At 41.9% G+C, this 21,940-nt stretch overlaps 1 protein-coding gene across 1 annotated transcript; it reads left to right on the forward strand.

The window, feature by feature from the left end:
- Window positions 1–514: 514 nt before the first annotated feature.
- Window positions 515–21,117, forward strand: zbtb16b (zinc finger and BTB domain containing 16b). Its single transcript, XM_056375081.1, has 7 exons — window positions 515–615; window positions 1,848–3,120; window positions 5,872–5,969; window positions 8,252–8,338; window positions 15,921–16,091; window positions 17,196–17,363; window positions 18,503–21,117. Exons 2-7 carry the CDS (start codon window positions 1,943–1,945, stop codon window positions 18,730–18,732), a joined length of 1,932 nt encoding a protein of 643 aa, XP_056231056.1. The 5' UTR covers window positions 515–615; window positions 1,848–1,942; the 3' UTR covers window positions 18,733–21,117.
- Window positions 21,118–21,940: the final 823 nt, after the last annotated feature.

Here is a 21,940-nt window from a genome sequence, read left to right on the forward strand (position 1 = left end):
TCCAACACAGTCAATAATTACTGTTTAATTGTTTCCTTTGTAAGTTCATGAAATAAATAAATAACAGCATTAACATCTGAGGAAAGGCTCATTCTTAGTGTCTGTCGCTGCATATTTTCACTACTAAAAATCAACAAAATGTGTAATTTGTCCAAACTTTTGCATGCAACCTGAGTCATTACACAGGCACAATGAACTCCACAAGTTACATTAGCCTATTATTATTATTAGTGATACAGTAATTTGTTAGACGCTTCATTTTAATTTGATAGTCTTTGTCGACAGAAAATGGCAAACATCATTGTTTTAAAATTACTTTGCCATAAATTCTGAAGTGTAGTTGTAACATAGGTTTACTATTAATTAACTGGACATCTCCTTAATGGCACATTATAATCGCGCTACATTCTGTCTTACACTTCAACACGTGGTTTTCCAGACTTGTTTTATTTTGAAAGTTGTACTCGGAAGTCGTGTTTTATCCCTACTGCTTTGACTGTCGTGGCTGGGTGATGATTTGCTTACTTGGAGCAGGACTGAGTTTGGAGCGGGTACTGTGAAATGTGTAACCATGATGTTGCCTGGATAATCAGCGGAGGACGTTAGGAGACAGAGGTAAGAACTGTGACAGCCGCCACTTTTATTATTTCTCCTGATTATTTCAGCCCGATCATTGTGCTCCGACGAACTTCTTTTCAGTCTCTAGACTAATTTCAATATGTTAAATGACGCCAATTTTGGTGGCGGATTTTTGTCATTTTGTCTGACAGTGGACATGTGGAAATCGACCGAAGTTTACCCGCAGCCTGATTTAGGATTTTACAAACTTGATGAAGCTCAGACTGTATCGCAGACTGTTTCACTTCAGCGTGATATCATTGGACTATTTTAGATAAACTGGGTCTTTTATTTCTGGACAGCACGCGTTCCCTCGCACACCGCGCAGACAGTAAATAAGCGCGTAGTGAGGGTTAATTTGTCGCAATGTGTTTGGATAATAAAGGTGGATTTGTGCGTCTGCACCTGATGCGCTCCGATGTTGCGGTTAGTTGAGGATGCAGCCTGTCAGCATCACTCGAGGTGCTGCTGAGTGGTCCGACAACACTAAACATCATCCAGAGCTTAATCGTCTCCCAGACAGTCATCCAGGTATTTAAATGGAGGGTAAATAACATGAAGCGCTGTCAGGATTGCGCTTCATCTTCATCCTTTTATCAATTTGATAGTTTTATAACTTATTCAGGGATTTTCAGCTGAGTGCCTTAATTGTCTTTTACACATCTAATCATGAACGTGCGCAGCCTAAATGAACTAATCAGCCCTTCAATGCGTTTGTTAATGGCAGGCCTACCTGTTGAGGGCATAGGTGTGAGTGAGTGTGCGTGTGTGCGTGTGTGCGTGTGTGTGTGTGTGTGTGTGTGTGTGTGTGTGTGTGTGTGTGTGTATGTGAGGAGCTTGATAAATTGAACCGTCACCTCTCAGTATGCAGACGTTATTACAGCGACGTGACCGCTTCTCAACGAGACCTCAGACTAATCACCTGCAATGGAAACTGTTGATGCTTTGCGCTTATCGACCTGTTGTCTGCCTTTGGTTCTTAATTAAAATAAATAAACATGTTGGGTGCATGAAATAAGCCCCCTGAAATGATCAAGTGAGGGGTTTATATTCTACAGAATATATTTAATCTGCTATTTTCTTATTCGTATTATTTAAAATAAACATTCCCATTGATTGAGGATGGATGGAAGTGTAGACTGGAGTATAATTAACTGTCTTTTGCATCACATTGTTAAGTGAGACAGGCGCTAACGATCCTCTACCCTCCCCCTCCACTCAAACCACAGACCCACAACCAGCTGAAGGCAAGTGAAGCAGGCAGGACAGCCACACCTCATGCGTGGGCTCAGCAAAGGTCCGAGTGGATACGGGTCTGACAAACATGGGTGTGCTCCAGCTCCACAATCCCACTCACCCCAGCACGCTTCTGCAGCGGGCCAATCAGATGCGTCTGACAGGCACCTTATGTGATGTCATCATCACGGTGGACGGCCAGGAGTTCCCGGCGCACCGCACCGTCCTGGCCTGCACCAGCAAGATGTTCGAGATCTTGTTCCACCGCAGCAGCCTGCGCTACGCCCTGGACTTCCTGTCCCCCAAGACCTTCCAGCAGATCCTGGAGTATGCCTACACTGCGTCCCTCCAGGCCACAGCTGAGGACCTGGATGACTTGCTGTATGCTGCAGAGATCCTGGAGATCGAGTACCTGGAGGAGCAGTGTCTGAAGGTGCTGGAGACCATCCAGGCAGAGGAGAGCGAGGAGGTGGCGGTGAGGAATCACAGCTCTGGAGACCACAGTGACCACAGCCGGGCCAGGCACTGGAGGCACATGTTGATGTCCAAGAAGCATTCCATACAGGACGGACCCAACCGCACTACTCCCACTGCTCTACACCACCTGGCACTGTATCACATGACGGAGAGGAGCTCCCCTGGTCCAGAGCTTGAGGTTGCTCCTGAATCGAGCCCCAAGGTAGACACGGACGTTGGCATGGAGAGTTCCCAGCAGCCTCTGCAGCACAGTGCAGAGTTATCCCAGGCTTCATCTCTGGATCCTGCTAGAAGTATAAAATCCGAGAGCATGCAGGTGGATGAAGCCAACAGTTGTGAGGGCAGGTCCTCCAGCGCTGGGGAGGGAAGCTGTGTGTCAGATCAGCCCAGAGACGAGGGCCCGGGGACGCCCCTCAGAGGCAGTGTGATCACCAGTGCCCGAGAGCTGAACACAGGCCCCGAAGACGGAAGACAAGTAGTGGGGAATTCTCTTGACTGTTTCCCTGGGATCGCTGAAAAACATCTGGCCTCCATATACACTGTGCCCTCCAACCACACAGGGGAGGGGATTCTGCCAGTGTCCGTTTCAGTGGCCCCGTCCCTGGGCGTGCCACTGGACCCGAGGGCCTACAGCGGTCTGCTGCACCAAGGCTTATTGCACAGAGAGCTCCTCAGCAGGCTGGGCCAGTTTGCAGCAGGGATGAGGCACGAGGGCCAGACTCAAGGCCAGCAGTGTTGTGGCGAATGCGGGCTTCAGCTGCACAGCAGGCAGGCCATGGAGCAGCACAGGTAACACGCGTGAAATATTCATCACCACCACATTTTTTACACTCTTCTGCAGCTTTACAGTGTGTTTTAATCTATTTTAGTTTCTTATAGTTTCATACTGGGCTCCGAAATTTCATTATCACTTGTTAAAGCCAAAAGAAAGAGGTCATAGCTTTAGTCTATGACATTTTTGCTGAAAAAAACAAAACAACAGTAACAACGCTGCTACACTCTCTGCTCCACATTTTTACTGATAAACATGTTAGGTCTAAGAAAAGATGCGCAGGGATTTGCAGGTGCATGTGTGCTTGCGCGCCATGATGAATGTAAGTAGTTGATTATGCTGTTAGAAAATGCATCGGACATGTGTGTCTTGAATGGAACTGTTTTTGGTCTTCAGGATTTTTCCCCTTCAACATTTTAAAATACTACGAGAGTTAAAAACTGGAAGGAGCAACAGCAAATATGTTAATTTATTCTCAGGGACACCTGCACTCGTGTCTTAACAGTGAGACGTGTCGGGAAGTTTTGAATCGGGTCTTTGTGAGGGATTTGATATAAAGAGGCCTCGGTGTCTTATAATGCTGTTATTTACAAAGCCTTATTTCTGAAATTCTGTTTGATTATTTGTGCAGAAGTGTGTCTGGCTGTCTCCCAAGCTATTTGATATGCATTCCTTTGCATCAGCAGAGAGGAGCCGCTCAGCAGGGACCAGGCTGGACGCTTCAGCTAGATGATGGATAACTTGTGCTTCTTGATTCGCTCTGCCGTTTCTTCTTTATTTCTCCTTTATTTATGAGCTTGCCAGTTTGTATTTTGTCATTGTACACAGAAAAACTTACCAGCTATCTCAATGACAACTCTCATTAACTTGATTGCAGATGTTTATAATTGTGTGTGTGCTTGGCAGTGTTTGACTCATCACTAATCATTAGAAACAAAACAAATCTGTGAGCCCAAAGTCCTAATATGTAACTAACCCATGATTAGGATCACAGCCTTTCCCCTGTCTGCGCCTGTGGCTGACATTTCAGCATCGTGCCACTTTAGAGTTGTGTTGAAACCGCCCAGCGAAACAGAGCATCCTGTGGGATATTTAGTGATGCGCGTTGCTTACTCATGGAGACAGGCGGATGTCCGCAGGTTGAGGGAGTTGCATTGGTGGCACTGCTTGAGGATGTAATGAAGATGCTGCAGGTCTGTAACCAGGTCACTGAGCATACACCTGGTCTGTAGATTGACATTTGTAGTGTTGTTAAAGAAGCGTCTCCTGGCACAGTCATAGTATGAAAAAGCATAGAAGTTAAACAGATTTGTTTTGTTTGTTTTTTTTGCTGAAGTAGTCCTAGTAGAAAAAGTAAATAGAAAAAGGAAGAAAAAGTTAAGAAATTGAGTTCCAAAATAAAAATGAAATATAATAAAAATTTAAATATTTTTTAAAGATAATGCAGAGTTAACTACAATACTTCAGTTAATTTTTAAAGGTTACTGAAACCTCTGCTGATAAAACAAATTATTGGGCTAGACATCTAATTTTTTCAATATCTTTAAATTAATTAACTCTAATTATCGTCTGTATGCTTTTTAGGAATAAAAAACTTTATGGCGTTTTTGCCTTTTTAAATGCATTTTTCTGTCTGTATTATACTGAAGAGGAGACAAGAATTGAGGAGAGAGAGGGATGGGGAATGAGAGATGGGGAATTAAAGTTTACAAATTTCCCACCTCGACTCAAACTGGGAAAGTTGTAATCACATGGTCTGCACCTTTAACCCCTAGGCCACCAGGAGACTCCATATAAGAGACTAGCTGTTTAAATAAAGGATTTAATAATAATAATAATAATAATAATAATTTTATGAAATAAAAATTGTTTCTGTACAATTTTACTAAATAGTTAACAGTATAGAGAGAAAAGGAAATGTAGCTTATACATCCTGGTTACATAGCTCACACCTAAGACTGCCAAAATAAAAGCTTTCGTTAGTAGCTAATGAATTAAATTATCATAGAAACTAAGTTACATCTTTAAACTTACAGTAAAAAGCTGAAAAATTGCCAGTGCTCCTGAGAATATAGCTCCAAAATTATTCCCTTTCCTTAATATGTAAATGTTTATTTTATGTGTGTTAAATTACATCCCAGGACATTTATTTTGACCACAGAGTGTGTTTAGCTGTGAACTCTTTTTAGGCCATTTGCTCTGCTGTGAGCGGGGTGATATAAGGATAACAGTACAGATGCCTTGCATGCTTGGATGTGTGTGATATGATATGATAGGTTTTGCTGCCGGCAGAGCTTCAGCGAATCATCTTCCTTTCTCCTTTTTATTGCAGTTACAGGAGAAGTGTATGTGCGCGCATGTTATGTTGGGATGTGAGTTTGTGTGCATGTACTTGGTGGGTGTGTGTGTGTGTGTATGTGTGTGGTGTTTGTGTGCATGCCCAGTGTCTTGCAGTGCTGGCGGGTGGAGGCACGCGTATGTCTGCACTCTGAAATTAGCCAGATATCCTATTGTCTGTGTTCTTTTAGCATTCATGCGTTGTGATTCACAACTCCAAGGGCCTCTTACACTAATGATGCTGCATTCAGTGAGGGATTCTTGCCGGAATTAAAACATGCTCCTCTTGTTACGAGGACAATGATGCTTCTGGGTTTGGGAGACTGTACAGAAAAGGCGCAGAAATGAGATACTTTTATTATCACGAGTGCGTTCTTCGCTCTGTTCTTGTCTCTGTTAACACGCTCACATTAGTGTTTGTCTTTCCACAGGAGGCTGCATAACGAGGAGAAGGGCCACGGCTGTGAATACTGTGGCAAACACTTCCAGGACAGCATGCGGCTAAGGATGCACATGCTGTCTCACACAGGTACTTAGTAACTCTCACACTCTTCATCTCACAGTATTCTGTGCTTATGAAGCCTCTTGATAGTGCGGCCTTTCAAATGCACCTGTTCATACTACAAACCCCCCCCCTCCCACCAGTTAGTGCTGCTCCGAATACTTGGATCATGCTTTCTTTTCCATGCTTAGGTCTATGTACCTCTCCCTCCCGCTCCTCTCCTCCCCGTCTTTCTCTCTAGTCTCTCTCCGTTTGAATCGTTTCTGTGTTTTTTCGGAGACTCTGGCAGCTCGCCAGCTCTGCCCCTTCTGAGTGATGACATCATCAGCTGCCGGCAGGCCTGGGTGTTCTGCCAGTGTTCCGAAGCGTGTGTGATGGCTCGCTCGCAGATGTGTGTCCAGGAACACACTGTACCCAAATGCAGACTTAATCAGACCTGACTGCTCTCCCAGCTACTTTATCCAAAATAGAGAAAGAGGAGCAGAGGGGTGGGGGTGGGAGGGTGGATCAGGGACTAAAAATGAAACTAAAACAGAAACCTCAACTGGAATATGTGTATAGACAAGGCGAGGTCCCTTGTTCGGGAATGACATACTGCTGACAGATGAGAGAGAATCTGCTTCTTTAAACTTCACCTGAGTCGTCCCTTTTTTCCCTCGTCTATACCCTCTGCACAACCCTAAACACACACGCATATTGTCTTGCATTGCTTGCAGACCTCGACAACACGCTTTGATTTTCAATTCGCAGTGACAGCCACAACAGCAGCACCTTTAACCTAATTTGAATTTTTGCATAAACTCTCCCCGTCCCAATGTGTCAACCCATAATGCTACAAAAAAAAGAGAGATGTGGATCTCATTTCTTTGTCACTGTGTATTTCGGTATAGCAGCCTTAGATCCCGCTGGTTGCTAAGGAGCGAGTGCTCCACTGCTCTAATGGGCTGATTTGGTATTCAGCTCGATGCTGGCTCTTATTTTGGTATGCCAGACAAAGTGTTTTGATGGAGGACGATTGCAGCCGCGTCTGGAGACAGTTTGATGGTTTATGGATGAGAGCACACTCCGTGCCTTTGACTGCACAAGACAATGCACTATGTTCTCTTCTTCCCTTATCACACAATCTCACACAACACAACACACCACACTGGACAGCGTCACACAACATCAGGATCTACAACACTGCTCCAGTGTTACTACTATATAAAAATTCTCTCAACCAAGTTTTATTTTTGTGCCGTGTAACAAAACGCACCATCCCAAACAGTAACAGTTTGTTTTCAAAAATTGTTGTTTTTAGAAATGAACAGATTGGGGCTTTTTTGTTATTTGTGTGCAGCACTGGGAACAGTGGCACAGTGTCTGTGTATAGAGGCATCGTAAGAGTTGAAAGAGGACCACATTTAGGCTGTAGCGCTCAGAGTTCCCAAAGCTTGTGGGTGTTTTAATGAGTCATTTTAACTTCATTTAAAGCCAGCTGAGCAGAAAATAGATCAGTGAATGAGCCCTGGGCCAGTATGGATCTGCAACCGATTTACATCTCTGTGAGAGCCAACCCACATCCAAACAGCTGTGTGTGTGTGTGTGTGTGTGTGTGTGTGTGTGTGTGTGTGTGTGTGTGTGTGTGTATGTGTGTCTGTGTGTGTGTGTGTATGCATATCTGCCCTATGTGTCTGTCTGTGCAGGTGTGAGGTGAGTGCATAACAAGGATTGAATGTTTCTGCAAGCAGTATGCATACTTGTCTGTTTCATGTCTTCATCAGAATAGACAAGGGCATTCCAAAGGTGAACTGGGAACTGTAGTTACAGTGTATGCGATGGGATTTGGGGTGTTGACTCTGAAGTGTTTTTTTGATAAAGGGATGTGCCGCAGGCGGGAAGCGTCTGCTGTAGAGAGAACACCCAGTCCTTCTGTGGCCTCTCAGGCAGACAGTCTGCTCACTGTTCAGAGACTGATAACAGGGCACGGTAAATAAAACTCTTCAGCTTGGCTCTTTTTTGTCAAGAAGGAGGCCCGTTGCACTCTGTCTGGTGCTTTTGTTTGTCCTGAGTTGTGTTTTTATGGCGCTTTCCTCTGCTCCATTGTACTCTGCGCATTTGCTTCCTTGTGTTAACACCTGAAAAGCACAAGTGTGTGACAAGCAAGCCTCTTTGGTGATTTCTGAAATAGGGCGCCTTTGTTCCTCTCTTGTTGCTTTTTCCACAGTTCTCTATAAATGCTAAATTAACTGACTTACTCTACAATTACAAACACGTTTGTGCTCATGACTGATCAAGATACATTCTTATAAATTTGATTTTATCTACAGCTCCTGCAGAGGCGCTGGTGTGTGATCAGTGTGGAGCAACATTCTCCTCAGAGGATGCTCTGGAAGCCCACAGGCAAACACACACAGGTACTCTACAAACGTGCACTAACACACACACACACATGCTATGTATAACCTGGACAGCATGCATTGACCTGTCGAGTAAGCCATGACTACTGGACTTGTGATCGTGGGTCTAAACTTGCTTGTCATGCTGGCAGGGTTAAACTGTTCCTGTCATTATGCTCCATAATTTATCAACATGGAGGTGGGAGGCCCTCTCACATATCACCCACTAATATCTGTTGGCATCCAGACCCACTGCATGCCACTTCGCCACAGCCGCAGCTTTACAGCACGAGTATTACAGTTTCACAGATATGTTATTCTCATCTGCTGCCTGAGAACAGCTGTGGAGTTATTTACCTTACACTCACACACTCAACAACAAGATGAACACCTTTTATCGTTTTCAGTATTCTCAAATTAAGAAAATCCTTTCCTGTCCAGCAAGTGCCTGCCATTAACAGTTGGCTCTAGGATGAGTCAAAATATTTTTTTCTTAAAGTTGTGCTTTTTGGCTGAGGGACTGCACAACCTGGATGGTGGCTTGTGATTTGCAATCTGGACGCTTTGGGTTTGGAACAAGTTGCCTGAGGAGCTGAAGTCATTTTCATTTTTTTTAAAATCGATTCTTAAAAATCAACATTATTATTAGTATTATTAGTGGCAAGCAAACAAAGAAACTGAGCAGTGCTAGTTAGTACGAAGTTAGAAAGTGCTTTACAGAAAGGAGACAAAAAAGATGAGATACAAAAACAAGGACAATTAAATGTATTAACGATGAAGTAAGAAGTACTAAAATCAGGAGAAAGCCAAAGAACACAAATATTTTTCTCAGTAAATTGGTATTTTTTATTATTGATGGTAGTAAGAGTATTACTATTATTAGATTCAGGAGTCGTTATTACTTTTAGTACCACGTTATAATTGAGGCCAACATATAAAAGGGCTTAATTAAGTAATGACTTCATTAAAAGTAATACTTTCTCTGTCGACCTCAACTTAAATTTATTGTGCCAGAGGAGAACGTCGTTTGGCAACCAAGTGAAACATGGAGCATAAACAGATTTCAAACATAAGATACATAATACATATATGTAAAAATGCTAAATCCCACCGCACAAGCTCACTTTAAACAATGTACATCGATGTATCAGTAATAATCCATTAAAACAATAAATTGTGTGCCTACATTTCAGCAGGTTTTTGATGATGTGTATTCTGTGCCAACATGGCTTGCTTCATATTTTTAGCTCTTTGATAAATTATGGAAGGAACCCTCCTGTGAATTGTTTGGTCCCTGACTCCTTCTGAAAGAAAGCTTCCAAAAATTTGAATAAATAAAACTTTTAATGACTTAAAATGTCATTTATGGCTCAAAGCTGGATGCTTAAACTGAAACAATTAGTTGTTTAATTGATCAACAAAAAATTAATCTGCTACTATTTTGATAATCGTTCAATTTTTTAAGCAAATTTTTCAAAAGTATACCGCTTCCAGCTGCTCTGATGTCAATATTTGCTGGATTCTTAGTCTTCTACCACAAAATTAATAACTTTAGTTTGTACACTGCTGGTTGAACAAACCAAGCAATATGAAAACATCTTGGGCTCTGGGAAATTATGATGGTCATTTTCCACTATTTTCTGACATTTTATTGACCAAATGATTAATCCAGGATTAACAGATTAATCAGTCATAAATATAATAGTTACTTGCAAGCTTATTTGAAAATGGACAAAAAATCCAAGATAAATTTAAGATAAACATCAACTAACATGATCATAAACCCACAACCTGGTAAATTCGATATTACAACAGCTTAATGCTGGTTTTAAAGCACTGGCAACTACTTTTTGCCATTGATAAAATCTTTGACAACCTATAAAACTTATACTGCAAGTACGGCCAGAAATGAAGTGGCTCATTACTCTTGAATATCATCCTATTATCTTGTAGCGAGAGACTTAACAACACGTTTTACTCAGACCTCTCTGACTGTGAAAAACAGGGGGATTGTTGTCAGACGGTACATATGCCTGACAGTGTCTGAATCCACACCTTTTCTGCTACTGTCAGAGAAAGGTGATAACCCTCTCAGGAGAACTGGCATGTAACTGTAACTCCGGGTGGCACACACAGTATGAATAGTTAATGGATGTGGACATGGAGGGGTGTTAACGATGCCCAGAAGTTTCTACCCTCATCTCCCTGAGTTGTAAACATCCAGAGCTCGGTTTCAGCTTGGCAGTGTGTCCAGAGCAGGGTACAGGAGGGCATTACTCTCTCATTTTGTCATGATCTCAGCTCGGTCTGCTGTGACGCATGACCCTTTTTACTGACTCTTATTGTTGCTCTCACAGCTGATGACATGAGCTACAGGTAATTTTATCAGCTGTGTTGAGGTTACATGGGGAAATTATGACACTGCTCCAACTCAATTAAAAGATTTAATAAATATCACCTGGATTTTATTTCTCCTAAAAACACACGTGATCTTTTAGTGCTCAGTGCTGTTGGTGCAGCCACGGCTTTAATTTGCCATGTGGCATAACCAGTGAGCCAAATGAGTTTCCTCTTAGCAGATTAACACTTGTCAGACCTCAGCAGCTGCAACACTGCTGTCCACCTCCTCTGGAGGGGAAATAATACTACTTTTGGGAGACCTTACTCTGAGGCAATTGGCAACACTGGCTGCAAGACCAGTTTACAGTGAAAGTCTCTTTAGCCATTTTGATATGTCAGAGGTGAATGGCCGTGGGTTGCTGAAGTTAGAGATCAAAGAGAGGAGGGAGAGGGGGTTGGGGGCGGAGTGGACTGTGGGAAGGGAAGGGAAGGGGGTAGGGGGTATGTGAGGACTTCCTGAGGGCAAGAGGATTGCTGTTGGTGTTGGATGCCAGGACTGAGAGGAAAACAACATCATGTGCTGCTGTTTACTCCTCACCACAGCACTGTCATAGTCTCCTCTGACCTACTTGTCAGTGCCCAAAATAAAAGAATGGATCTGTCTCCGAATTGCTCTCACAACAAAGGGGTTTGTTTAATCAGAGCAAGTCAAGAGTCTGGGGTACCAAGCTTTCAATATTGGAAAACCCGAGTCTGTAGCTTATCAACAGCACACACAGAAAGTGACTGTATATCCTTCAAACCATACTGACCATTGTGCCACCTTGCCTTCAAGGCAAAGGCCACAAGAGTGCTGCCTTTGTGTACTCACAGCAGCTGCACTGTTTCCACACATTATGGGCTGCTTCATCAAGTGAATAATATTACCTTCTGTCCGAACCCTAATTAAACAGTCCAGTAGTCCATTCAGATACGGCCCAGGCTTTATAATACAGCCTTCTTAATGCAGACCTTTTAGCTCGCCTAATTGAGTGTCCGTCATCATATTGCACTCTCCTGTTAATACCCAGTTGTAATTCGTACAAGCCTTAAACTGAATTGAACTGTGCTCCGTTTGGCCATTGTGTCCCCAGTATTTATTTGCACTGACTGTCACGATACACAAAACCTCGGGATGCCCCGTCATTTCCTGCAAAGTGAAATACAGTTGATAGAGAAAATACTGTAAACATTATTGGAATTGAGGCAAACGAAACAGTGTGTGACCTCAATGAACCGGTCCATGGAATGGTGGTTAAACACGAGCAACGTATCTCTTGTTGCATTAATTATTGAGTCGGCTGTTCCTCACTCGGGTAGATTAGCAGTCTACTGATGAGCACCCGGGGTTGTCTAAGGTACTGTAGTGTTTGTGTGTGCGCCTCTTGAGCCGCCACATCTAGGGGAAGTGCCTCAGTAAACACATACAGTAGTATGAATGCACAGGGTCATGTGAGGTCTAGCACATAATGTAGCCTGCATGACTGTATGTTTAACTGAGCGATATCAGTGAGCCAGTATACAGTAAGGAAACCGTATATTCACTGAGCGGGGCCTTAGGAAACAGTCTATACTGTCTTCACATTGCATACTCTAGCTGATGGGCATGATCAGCAATGATGTAATATTGTAAATTGTGAAATCCGTGTGAAATTCCTTGTCCTTTTGATAGCAGCAGGGGATTTGTTTAGCTTTCATTTGGCTGTCATTCACAATTTACTGAAATAAATACCTTAACAGATCAAATTCTGCAGGGATTTATTAAAATGGGGCAAATTATTTGCAAAACAGCAGTCAAAATGACATGTTTTTGTTTTCTTTAGAGTTTAACAGATATAAAGCAAAATTATTTACAAATCAATCAGTGTAAATGGTGGGCAGCGGACACTAAAGTTAAGATTAACACAGAAGAAATTATACAGATTTGCGGCCATCACTGAATACAATCTCTTGTTCAATTTGCAGTGGGTTTACTCCCAGATTCTCAGGGTGGGAAAACTTTTGTTTGCCGCTTGAAAAGAAACAGGCTGCGCTTATTTGTGAATGAAGGGATTAGCTTGAACACTTCACCCCAACAAGGACCATGATCCTATCTGGTTGCCTAGACACATGGTTTTGTTTCTTAGGCAGCGTGAGAGCCTGGCTGGCTCCCACCTCAGTTGGACTGAATAAGTGGCAGATGTATGAAGGCAGACCATGTTAAATCACATGAGCATACACATCGCCTTAGTGGAGATATGCTGAAATAACATAAAAACCTCAAACCACTCTGAATTACAAAACTAATTGTGCATTAGACAAGCAGCTCAGTAATATAATGCACACAGTAAAAGTTTATATCTTCTGCCTCATAGCAGAATTGCTTGAAAGTAAATCATTATTCTCACTGTTAAGGCTCCCTACCTCTAAACACAATGCTCAGTCAACTCTCCAGCCTTTTGAGGAATACCATTGATTACATGGTATTTATCCCATTCAGGGCCAAGGGTCGGGGGGTCATCCTGTGCCTTAAAACCCAGATCCCAGGCCCATTGTCTGGTTAAGGGTGAGAAAGCAGGGGGCAATGACAGCCAACTTTAGGGCTTATTCTCTCATAAAGAAGCTCCTCCGCACTTATTACCAAAGCTTACTGGAAAACTCTACAACTGCAAATCCTTTTCGTTTGAAAAGTTAACAGAGCACGGCGAGGCGAAATGCCACCACTAACACATACAAACACTTCCTTGCCTCCGAAGGTTTTTGTTTACACTTCAAGATATTATTTGTCATTTTTATTTTCAGCGTCGGTTGCGCAGAATAAAATCGAAAACGACTGCAGAGCTGTTGTCACTGTGTGTCAACCTGAGATCAAGAGTGAGATTCTTGTGACAGAATATTTGTCATGTTTCTTTTGTCAAGTTTCAGTATTGTTGGTGACAGAGGGATCAGGATATACATCTGTGAGTGTCTGCGAGTGTGTCAGGGAGTAACGCTTTAGCTCCTTAAAGAAACTGGAATGTTAAACTTTCAGAGCAGCCAGAACAAAGCATATGGGCTGCATTGAAACAGCCATTTACAATATATGATAGTTAATAAAGAGAGTGGAGAGAGAGGATAATTAAGGTAGCTTTGAAGTAACTACAAGGTGGATAATGTGTTATTCAGTTTGTTAAGGGCTCTGCTATGCTTTGCCTGCAGCTGAACTAACCTGGACACATTGGAACAGAAAGCACTCCCCCTGCTGGCTGCAGCAAATATTACCAGAGAAACTAGTTAAAGTGAATCAAGGCCCCACATCACAGGTCATGCAGTGACTGCATTTTGTGCTTCTTGAATGTCTTTAGCCATTTTTAGATAGATCATTATCCAGACTGCCCTGTTGCACTATGCTTAGTGAACTGGCATTAGTTAGGTATGACTCAGGCAGAAAGTGAAGCTGGTTAGACAGTGAAAGGATTTCCTGTATGGTCAGCGGATGAGGGGAGTGGGGAGGGTGCAGAGGCGTTGAGAATGGAGGGTCTTTTGTCTTCAACTAAAATATTGTGATCCGTGGGTGAGAAAGGGCCTTGGTCATTAGCCGACAGCATAAAGACAGGGATTGTAGGAGTTGTGTGAGTAGCCTATGACTAATGGGCTTGGTCAATGAGGGCCTGAACCTCATTGTGTAACCTTTGTGCAAAAGTCCACAGGATAAAGCCTCTGAACAGGTGCAGTTCATTCCACCGGCTCACCTCCCTCCAGGATTGTTAAGATCAGGGAATGTCTTTCATCCTGTCTTCTTTCTGTTAATGATTACGAATGATGAGTTCTATTAGAGTCGTTTTGGGGGGGAAAATTTCAAAACTAGGTTCAAAAAGAAACTATACATATATATATAAATAATTGTACATAATTTCAAAGAATAGGCTTTGTGTGTTTATGCCAAATTGTACTTATCTGTGAAATGTTAAGACTAAAAAAAGCATCTTGCTTTGTTTGAACAAATTGTGATACGTGGATTAGTAAACAACACACAGTGAATGTTTCTGATTTATCCCTGAAATGTGAATTTTCTTGATTTGTTTCTTTTTCTCTCTGCTTTGAACAGGCGTCTGTTAACTTGATTGAACCTAAAGCAAGTGTCTGACACTCTTCCCTCTTAGTATGAGTGTGCTGTATCCCTTTCCCTGCGTTAATTCCAATTTAATTGCCAGTTGCCTCAAGGCACTTCAATAACAGTAACAAATGATTTGATTTAGTGGACCTCATCAGACTGCATTTTAAATGCGACACAGCAACCCCACTTGAATTCCAATGAAGTGCTGGCACAGTCCTCTGTTTACTAATGATCCTCCGCTGGAGATGTCTGATTGAATCTGAGTCAGGAGCAATGGGACCTGCTAGCATTGTAAATGATCTGCAACCTGAGCAGACAGAGAAATAAGGACCTCATAATCTCACATTAAAGCCTCACTCTCCAGGACATGCACATTATGTCCAATGCAGCTGATTAACCAGTCCCTCAGTTTTACCACACATATGAATTTGCACTAGTCAAACACGCACAGTCAAACACTTGTATGCCAGCACTCAAATCCGTTCTGGCATTCACAGCCTGTAGATCAAGTGTTGACTGTATGACAGCCAATGGATCTTCTTCACAAAGCCATTTTGACTTAAACTACCCTAACAGCGACTCCCTATCTGTATTCCTCTCCACACTCTGTGCAACAGGAAAGCAGCCCCAAAGAGATGCCAGGTCACACACAGGATTAAACTGGATTGTGTTTTTTCCTGCAGTCCTGCCTTTAATGGCTTGATATCACTACTTAACATTCTGCACGGAGCGCATAGTGTAGGCATCATTTAGGGTGGAGCTACTATCAGCCGCTCTTTGAGCACAGAGACAGAGGACTTCACAGGCTGGAGCTGACTCCTGATGGGGAATGAAGAGAATAATTACACATCTAACACACCAGGAAGGAGCCATTGATTGTGTGATTGGCATGCTGTGCATTGTGTGGGAAATTCTTAAAGAAAACAATGACTTTCATGGTTTAAAATAGAACGTATAAAGACTCGCAGTAGAAAGTGCCTCAGGGCTTTTAGGGGAGTTAGTTTAGGTAGAGGCACTTGCTCTTTGAAAGAAGCTTTTCCCTCTGAGGACTCACACAAAGTTGAAGTGACCCAGTTTCCCCACTTAAGGCCCTGTCTGTGTATGGTACTGAAATAACTGTGCATCTGTGTCTTGTGCGTTCTCCAGGGACTGACATGGCGGTGTTCTGTCTGCTGTGTGCAAAGCGCTTCCAGACCCAGAAGGCCCTGCAGCAGCACATGGAGGTCCACGCAGGCATGCACAGCTACATCTGTAGCCACTGTGAGCGCCCCTTCCCCAGCCACACTACCCTCAAAAGACACTTGCGATCGCACACGGGTAAGACACGGATCATTTGCACCAGCATCGCTGTCTGTAGTGTCATCTCCTGTCACAAAACATAAACATTTGGTGTCAAACGCATGCATATGTTGAAAACGAGACAAAGACGGCGGGTATTTATTTTTGTATTTGGGTTAATTTCCTTAGGTTATTGGCTTTCAGGTTTTAGTCAATTTGCATGCATCCTCTCCCACCCTCCTTTTTTCCTTCTCTATAAGATGACTCACTTCTCTGATGACAGCACTGTACCGTTATGGCCGGTGCATATTTTGGGCAATTTCATCCTGTTTATATTTTGGGTTCTTATACAGCCTTTGGGCTTCTGCAATTCACGGCTGTCAGTTCTAGTGTGGTTCACCCAAAATGATAGAGGAAACCCAAATAAATATTGAAGGAAAAGCAAATGGAAATGACTTGTCTGTGTGTTCTACCGAGGGTGAGTCTTAGTGCCGCAGGAGACGGAGAGATATTTACTGAAAAGATGTCCCCCTTTCTTCTTTTACCTTAAATAACACTCCCAGCTGTCAGGACGGCTTGATGTCTAGACAGGAGAAATACATAATTGATGTGAAGAGACAGAAGTGAAGGGAGTTTTGGCCATGGCAGCGTATCTTGTTTGTATGCCATTCTGCTTGGAAGTAACATTTTGTAAATGTCATCTGCTCCGCAGTGGGGTGGAGGATTGGGGAGAATCGGCCTGTAATGAGGAGAGCAATGTATCCTCTGACTTGGCTGTTGCTGTGGACACTGAGATAATGAGGCACATAGGTCATTGGAGATGAGTCAAACCCTCAGCCTAGGAGAGAAATAGATTAACTACAGTATAGAGAACAGAGCAGCACATGCCTGGAGGACTTTTATTAGCTATTAGCAGACAGCCAAGAGGAGTGTCCTCATGTCATAACATTAGCAACGTTTGAAAGCACATTATTTCCCAGCCTGATATGCATGTGCACAAAGGCCTGTGTGACTATTTGACCTATGCAGCTACATATGCACCATACCATGTTGTGTCAAGGATAAAGTTAGCCTTTAATGTTTCTCATGATAATGGGCTGTGCTGGTGTTGTGGCTGCTGTTGTGACCCCACTGTGTTTTCAGGCGATCACCCGTTTGAGTGTGAATTCTGCGGGAGCTGTTTCAGAGACGACGGCACGCTGAGGGGCCATAAACGCATCCACACAGGAGAGAAGCCTTATGAGTGCAACGGCTGCGGGAAGAGGTTCAGCCTCAAACACCAGCTAGAGACACACTACCGTGTACATACAGGTGCGAGTTCAGAGACCAAAACACACTCAAACATACAGGAGAGAGCAGGGTCTTCAGGGCATTGGTGCTGTTAATAGAGCTTATTTGCTTAGTAGTTCAGTATTTTTTAAATTAAAGGGACATGAAAAATATAGAATATTGCAAGTCTTACTGTCACTCAATCCCATGAAAATACAAAAACATGCAATGAATTGTTCCTGCTAACAACTATTTTCTTTATATCCAAAGCCTGATATATTTTATTCCTGTGTGCCACAGAGCTCCAGTGTAGTTCAGAAACTATTAAAAACACATCAAAGAACCACACTGTTTCACTTGGTTATATGTTCCTTCATTATGATGAACACCGCCAATACCACATACACCATCCTGCTGCTGTAAAAACTCACCAAATGTTTATTCATATGCAGATGAAAATGGTCTACAAAGGCCCCTGTTCAGTAAAATTCACTCAAAACTACAGTGCCCAGTGGTTTCAGGAAATGATTTGTTCTTCTTAAAAAATAAAAGTATATTTGTGGCCTGTTTTTGGATTCATATCTTCAGTGGAAATGAATAGGCTGGAAGTTCTTTCCATGGGGCTTTTGAAAATAAGAAAAATATAGAATTTTTTTTACAGCCAAAATGACTCTGTCGCACAAAGATACATAATTTTTAAAGTGAAGAGACAAAACAATTTACGATTAAGGGCATTAAAAATTTTATGTGAATCTGAGGCTAAATACAGCAAATCCTAATCACTAGTGCCTTAAATTAACAGATCTTAAAGGAAAAACACCATTAAACAACTACATCCAATTATTTAACTGTTCCAACAAGTTAAATTTCCTTTCATCTTACATTTTACTGCCTGCTATCTAATATCTCACAGAGGTCAGAGAGAAACTGAATTTGTGCTGGATGACATTGACGGATCAATATCTAATATCAAACTAAAGGCAAACCGATATAGGTCTAATCCTAGAGCACAAACTCACACACGCGCACACACACACACACACACACACACACACACACACACACACACACACAATACCACAGTAAGTACAATGGACTGAAATCGAGGTGAATCCCGTTTCACCTGGCAGGCCACTGGCTCTGGGTCTACAAGGTTAATGCTGTATCGTTGAATTTTTCAGGTGAGAAGCCATTTGAGTGTAAGCTGTGTCACCAACGGTCCAGAGACTACTCGGCTATGATCAAGCACCTGCGCACTCACAACGGAGCATCTCCATACCAGTGCACCATCTGCCAGGACTTCTGCCCGAGCCTGGCCGCCATGCAGAAGCACATGAAGGGCCACAAACCTGAGGAGGTGCCGGCGGACTGGAGGATAGAAAAGACTTACCTGTACGTCTGTTACGTCTGAGCAGGACTTGGACCCCGTGCACAATCTGACACACTCACACACAGACACACACAGTTGGGTGAAAACTCCAATATTGCTTATTTTTAAAGCTGAAGGATAAAATGTTTCTTTATGGGTTAAAAAAGAAAAAAAAAATCTGACTCTTTTTGGATAAACTGAAAAATGCATTGTGGGAAGGTGTGATTGTGGGAGAGTTTTTACCTGACAACATGCTAGCATTAATACAAATCACAAAAACACAAAACACACTAGGGCTGCCAATAATGATTAATTTCATTATCAATTTGCTAATTTTTACTAATAAGTGATGACTCATTTAGTCTAAAAAAAATGTCAGAAAATATTGCCGTGGTAGTGAGATCTTCAAATAACTAGTTTTGTCCAACCAACAGGCCAGTCCAAAGAGATGCAGGTTATAATGATATGAAACTCAAATTCCCACATTTTGAGGGAAATAGTGTATATTTAGTATCTTTCCCTGCAAAAATTAGTAAATCAATCAATTGATTATGAAAATTGATGACAGTTTCCTGATCACTTAACCGTTTCAGCCCAAATACACACAAACATACAGGCATTCTCTCTCTCTCTTACACACACACAGTTTTGATAGTAACTGTATCTCTAATGGATCCACTGTGGTTAAAATCAGTGCCACAATGGCTGCGACTCCTGACCTGTATGTGTAGCAGGAGCCTTTTGATTGATTGCTAAACCATCAGGCAACCTGAGTCATCGTCTATGATTGTGCAGTAGGTGTTGAAACAATTCCATGAAGGCTTGACTGGCTGAACTTTGCAAGGTTTCTCTCCTAATTTCCTGTGACTTCTCAGTTTTGTTTTGTTTTTTTTCTGCTGTTGGATTTTTATTTTAGAGTTGTTTATTTTCTGCATGTTTTACTTGAATGGCTGCCACGTTTTGACCTCATAAGCTTGATCTCTTTAATTGCCTTGTCTTTCTTGCAGTGGGTGTTATTGTTTGAGGTAACTGGCTCACAATTTGAGTTTCTCTTGCAATGGAATAGGTTTTGCTATTTATATGTTGTTTATTTGTTACCAAATATGTACTGGTTTTCATCACAAAGTTGGCGTCTCTCGGGATGATTTCTAGTAGAGCGAGCTCTACCTCTCCTCACTTTTAACCGTTTGTTTTAAACCTACTGCAAAGTATTCATCCATTAGTAGTTTTAATTTTCTAACAAATACGTCATAACTTAAATGGTCAAACAGTGTGTAAAAAAATGCGAAGAGCCTCAACATGGCTTTTATGTGTAGTTTTTTATCATTAACGATATATAGATGTCTTATAAAATCACAGAATCAGAATTTTCTAGAAGAAAATTGAAGAAAACATGAAAAGAAGTCGTTTTTTTTTTTTTTACAAAACATGAAAAAGAAAATTCTGACATTGAATCACTATGAGCAGGTTATTGTCAGTTGTAGTGTAGCTGTAATGTACAAACTGTCATGGTATGTTATTCCCTTATGTGAGCCTAACACAGGCCTTATAGATTTAAAACATGTTGTATTTTTGTATTACAGTAATTTGCTATTTGTTTACATTTGGTATGATTTGAGAAACATCTTAAAGTGTGTGTTTTATAAGTCTCTGATTTGATTAAGATCCCTCCCTCGTGCCTCTTTTATAAGTAGCGCATCGATGTGCTTGAGTACATGGGTCTGTGCTATCGGTAGTTGTTTCTGGGTGTTTGTTTATTGTTACTTAATTAAAGATAGACTGCCATGTAGATCCACTTCGTCTCAACATTGCAACTGGAAGCAACATACTGTGATAGTGGCTGATACTCTGATGCAAGTTCCAAGCAATTTTTTGATGTAAAAGTACACGCTTGTCTCAAATTATTTCCTTCAAAGTGACAATGGACTGAGATCTTTGGATGAAAACTGTGTGTATAGCACATCTTGGCATGTGTGGGCATTACCAATGCCTTCTTAAGTAGCCAACAACACTCAGTGCCATGAAAACACACATTCACTGTATCTATTCTACATGAACATGCACTATAAATGGATTTCCTCGGTGGACCAAAAGAAATAGAGCACTTTTGTTTGAAAAGGGTTTTTTCTTTGATCTTTCTATGTTGTGATAATGCAGATGTCCTTTTATTTGATGTGTCCTAGAAGGATGTGATTAGCATTGTTTAGATTATGTCAATGTCTGTCTACCTCAGGGCCAGATCAAAGCTCGACCTGGTATCCAATCAGGGTTGTTCTTCTTGCCATGTGTGCAGTAAAATCCCTCTTCATTACAGCTTTGTAACACAGTGTGTGAAAGTGTTTTCTCAGTGTGGATTCAGGCACAACTCTGTATGCGTCAGTGTTCAGTGGCATGGTTAAAAAAAGAATAAAACAATTTACTATTTTATGCATCCTGTGCCCCAGTCTTTTTTTCTATGACGTGCCCCCACAGCCCCTTAACGATGAACTCACCCTTTTATCAACGCCACCTGTCATGTTCAAAATGCGCTCATTTGATTTGATTTAAACTGGATGTTATTTAACACAATTGTTAGAATCATTTTCATATGACTGAACTGTCAATGGTTATAGCACTTTTCTAGTCTTATTGATTACTCAAAGCACTTTACAATGAAAGCCACATTCACCCATTCACACTTTAACACTTTTCTACCATACACACACATTCATACACCAATGATACATCGGGGGCAATTTGTGGTTGCCCAGGGACACTTCGAAATGCGCACTGGAGGAGCTGGGAATCGAACCACTGACTTTCCAATTAGTGGTAACTCTACCTCCTGAGCCACAGCTGCTATTACTTTTGGCTAACTGTTTCAACCATTATTTTATCTATCTATAATATATATGTATTTATCTAATTAAACAGTTTTATATTTATAGCCAATTATTCTAATCATTTATCCACTACTTCTGCAATCTGTTTCAACCATTTTACTGTTACCTTTACCTATTTATATACTGTGAAGTGTTAATTCTTTACTTTTAGCTAACTGTTCAGGCTTCCCTGCTCTCTTGCTAACCAGTTTTCATGCAATATGAAATCACAAAACATCACATCATACATTTTGCTTCATTCTTTCTCCAAATGCCAAATAGAAACTGCACACGTACCCCCAGGGTACATGTATCCCTTGGGGAATCAGAGCTGTATGGTCTGACTTCTCTCTCTCCACAGCCCCTGAAACTCCTAATTGAACCTGAAC

The sequence above is a fragment of the Seriola aureovittata genome, chromosome 4 (assembly GCF_021018895.1).
Source record: "Seriola aureovittata isolate HTS-2021-v1 ecotype China chromosome 4, ASM2101889v1, whole genome shotgun sequence".
NCBI lineage: Eukaryota > Metazoa > Chordata > Actinopteri > Carangiformes > Carangidae > Seriola > Seriola aureovittata.

Coding starts and splice junctions, on each gene's coding strand:
- zbtb16b (XM_056375081.1), top strand. CDS start 1,943: ATGGGTGTGCTCCAGCTCCACAATCCCACTCACCCCAGCACGCTTCTG. Junction 8,339..15,920: donor CCACAGGCAAACACACACAG/GTACTCTACAAA, acceptor TGCGTTCTCCAG/GGACTGACATGGCGGTGTTC. Junction 17,364..18,502: donor ACACTACCGTGTACATACAG/GTGCGAGTTCAG, acceptor TGAATTTTTCAG/GTGAGAAGCCATTTGAGTGT.